Source organism: Cyprinodon variegatus, unplaced genomic scaffold, assembly GCF_000732505.1.
Source record: "Cyprinodon variegatus isolate N-32 unplaced genomic scaffold, C_variegatus-1.0 Scaffold52, whole genome shotgun sequence".
NCBI classification, from domain to species: Eukaryota; Metazoa; Chordata; class Actinopteri; order Cyprinodontiformes; family Cyprinodontidae; genus Cyprinodon; species Cyprinodon variegatus.
The window spans coordinates 1,731,616-1,735,427 of record NW_015150505.1 but is presented as its reverse complement, the minus strand read 5'-3'; the positions used below and the strand labels follow the sequence as shown (position 1 = coordinate 1,735,427).

The 3,812-nt window shown below is 36.2% G+C and overlaps 1 protein-coding gene across 3 annotated transcripts in view; it reads right to left on the bottom strand.

Annotated features, from left to right (window-relative positions):
* arhgef37 (Rho guanine nucleotide exchange factor 37) overlaps positions 1-3,812 on the bottom strand; it is a 43,592-nt gene that overhangs the window by 19,720 nt on the left and 20,060 nt on the right. For all 3 annotated transcript variants that reach the window (XM_015371088.1, XM_015371089.1, XM_015371087.1), the window contains one exon: positions 1,755-1,884. In XM_015371088.1, coding sequence (XP_015226574.1) covers positions 1,755-1,884 — 130 coding nt within the window. The remainder of the gene's footprint in view (positions 1-1,754; positions 1,885-3,812) is intronic.

Below are 3,812 nucleotides of genomic sequence, written 5' to 3'. Positions count from 1 at the left end.
AGGAAATAAGTATTGGGAAGTAAATATTAGCAAGATTCTGAGAATAAGCTATGACAAGTTAACTTTTCTGATGTCAACAACCGGATGTTATGGGTGATTTTCTCATCAAGGAATATTTTTATTACAAATTAGCTGGATGACTTTTAATCTGTGGACCCTTATGGACGAATAAAGTATAAACAATTGAAGATTGGATATATAAAACGGCTTCTGGATGCCTTCAAAGGTATGTAGCTGTGGCTGCTTTGTCATGTTTACATGTGCTATGGTGCTCGCTATGTCCATAAAATGAACCTGCTAGTTGAATTGTGGAGAATCTAGGCTTTCCAGTGATGTCTAACATGTCTATAGTAGTAAAAATTGTACCGGTGGAATTTTAGGGATACCCCACTTAACATCCACCAGGTCGCCGATGACCCAGTGGTTTTAAGAGTGTGTGATTATTAACAGCATCTAACTGTATGATCTGACCATGGGAACTTGTAATGAGGTTCTTTTTTTTGTGGTTGTGTAGTGGATGATCAATAAAGACTGCGGTCTTTGCTAATGTTAAAGAGCCATTACAGTTTTTTTTATGATACTGCCACCTGTGGCCAAAACACAAAAGGAAGAATGCTACTTACACATTTGTATAGTGCTTATAGTCTACAAGTTTGTTTTTATTGTTTTACTTTTTTCACCCAACAAGGAGTTTCCATCAGCGTCTGAGTTGAGCTGAATGCCTGGATGTCGCTTTTGAAGTACAAAGCAATCAAAATATTGCTTTCATTATTTGCTAGGTTGGACCCACACTGTGAAAAATAATGCAACTAATTTTAGCATTTATTTAATCAAATTTGTTTATGCAAATTTATTTGTTTATGCTTTTCCCCTCATTTTTTTCATGTTACAATGAAACATAGCTAAAAATGATTAAGTAAATGCGGAAAACGGTTGAATATTTTTTTTACCGTGCATTTAGCATTAGCGCGTTCGATGTCACATCGGGCGAACAGCGCAGGAACTTCTGACCCAAAGTAAATAAAGGAACATCGACTACAGACTTATACATGCATCGCTGCTCGACTACTGAGGCGTCCATTTGCTGATCTAACGATGTTTTAGTCGTAAAGGGTAAAACAAAAAAAGGCTTTTTCAAAAATATCTATAGTTAAAAACTTACATAAAGTCTCTTTAAGGGAGACCAGTGGTTCCCCAAATCTCCTAATTTGGTTTCAAATGAGGAGATTGCATCAGAAATTGGCCATAAAAGAAAGAGAAGGTCCTAAGCCATGAAGTTGGAGGTAATTATGGCGGTTATTGCAAGAGTTAGGGATATGCAAACACAAAAGAAAGGTTTGGAAAGACAAACCACTTCACGCCTCCTTTAAAGATCTGCTCTGTGGGGATGAAAATGTTTACACATTGGCCTTAATAGTGGGGCCCATATAAAGTGATGTAAAAATATATTTTAAAACGCAGAAATACATGAACACTGTCTCAGAATTAACGCATCTTTCTACTCCCAACAAGGTTGAAAAAGCTTTGTTCTATCTCACAAGAACAAGATCATTTCACTTAAGTTCTTTATCTGATACTTATCTAAAAATAAAGAATTAAGAGTGTAAAAAGATTTATCTCCAGTCTGCAAGTAGCCTCGACACAATTGATCTATAAATAAAACATTTCTAATACTTTACTCTAAATTAGTGGTCATAATCATAACTTGATGGAACAATGCTAAACAAAGGATAATAAAGGCTTTGATGACTTACAGAGGGTTTCTAGGAAGTCTGGGTTTTCAGGGGTGAGCTGCTTTTGGTCCAACATGCTGAGAAGCCGACCTGATACATCCATCACCTCATCTATGTAGAGAAACACACTGTCCAGGTTGGGTGGAGGAGGCTGAGGGGGAAAATTAGATGAAAATACTCAACTTCTCTATACTGCAGAAATATAAAACACACTTGTAGATACAGTTCTAGGGTTAAACATATTAAATATCAAAACCACAAATTAGAATTGTTGCAATAAAAAAAAACGTTGCATCCTCCACCGTTTTACAGCAACCATTACAAAAACAGGTGATAAAACTGAAACAGACATTGTCTGATAAACGGTGTGATAAACGGTGAGCACCATGGATCCCTATGTTCTTTGGTCTTTACAGAGATTTACAGCAATACTTTACATTTGAGTTAACCCTTTAATAACAACATTCTGAAGCTGAGATGTATGGCAAAGTAAAAAAGTAAAAGCATTAATGCAACAGCTGCCGTCTCCTCAGCAACTCAGGCCCTGCTGTCCTGTTTCTAATGAAGTAAGCAGTTCTTGATGACACGATGCTTCCATATGCATCCTGATGGGCATTTTGGTCAACAGGTTCAATTTGGGCTAGTGGCAAACTGCTTTGCTTCAACAAGGACTTTCTTGTTAAAGCTTCTACCAACTCAGATTGTGAGGTGAAGTACTGATAATTTCCCTGACAACAGATTTCCCTATATGAGTCGTGGATCTCTGCATCTCAGAACTCAACAGGGTTGGACATACAACAGACTATTTCAAACTGTAGTCGATGGACTGAACATCGCTTAGGAGGATATTTTTCTGTATCCAAATCAAATTATTAAGCTTTTTCCATCTTCCTGCTGTGTCATTTGTTCTAGAACAGGGGTCCCAAAAGTGGGGTCTGGATCCCCTTTAGGTGAAACATCAAGCAAGGAGTCGAGAAATGGTTTTCACCGTCATCATGATGTGATTGCTAAGGTATATGGAGGGCAAAATTACATCCTAAAGTAAATAAATATGCTAAATAAGTAACATTTATTTATCTGATGTATGATTAAAATATTAAATATAACATTTAATTATAAAATGCACAATTAAATGAATTACATTTAATGAATGAAATAACTAAATGTAAATAAAAAACATATATTTATTCAAAAATGAATATAATTAGCTGATATGTATTTTAGAGGATCTTTGGTTTGTATCCCTGATATTTTTGGGGTCACAAAAATAAATTCTGTTTTTACCCCAAGTGTTAAATGGACAGAGTTAATATATTCTCATCATACTGACCAGTCAAAGCACTTTACACAGTTGCACTGAGAAACGCTCACAAATGAACACAAGGATGTGAAGATCAGTAGGCACATGTGACAGGAGGAAGCAGGAATTAGGAAAATTGTTATTGTTAAAAATCCTTGTGAAGGTTTTAAGTCATCCAGGTCATAGTTATCCCAAAAAAAAAGAAAATTAAAAACAATCCACTGGACTTTGTTTCCAAGTTTGAAGACATTTCATTTCTCATCCAGGAAGCTTTTTCAATTAAAAATGTCAGCAATAGCGTTGAATTTGAGGCTTTACAGTATACAGTAGCCCAACAAAGCCTTGTTTTTGTTTCGAAAACATGCAAATTAGAACGGACAAAGGGGTCTGCCCCTTTGGAATGGGGGTCGTTTGGCCTCTATTGTTAGCCTGCAATGCCCCATACCCAACTAGGTGTCTGAAAGGGGGGTGGTTAAAGTGGGATTGTTGGCCTGGCTGAATAGGTGGTGTCCTGCATAGATATCCATAATAAAGGCTAGATGTCTTACGGCGGAGTCTCAAACGTCATCACCGGGCGGCCATCTTACCACAGGCAGGCTTTCTGGTGTGCTCTGTGGTACTTAATGTAAGGTGAGTGATCAGCACGAACACAAATACTCTTATCTCAATGAATTCTTGACGGATTTACAAACAGTTTGGTTTATATATATATATATATATATATACAATATATATATATATATAAAATATATATATATATATATATATATATATATATT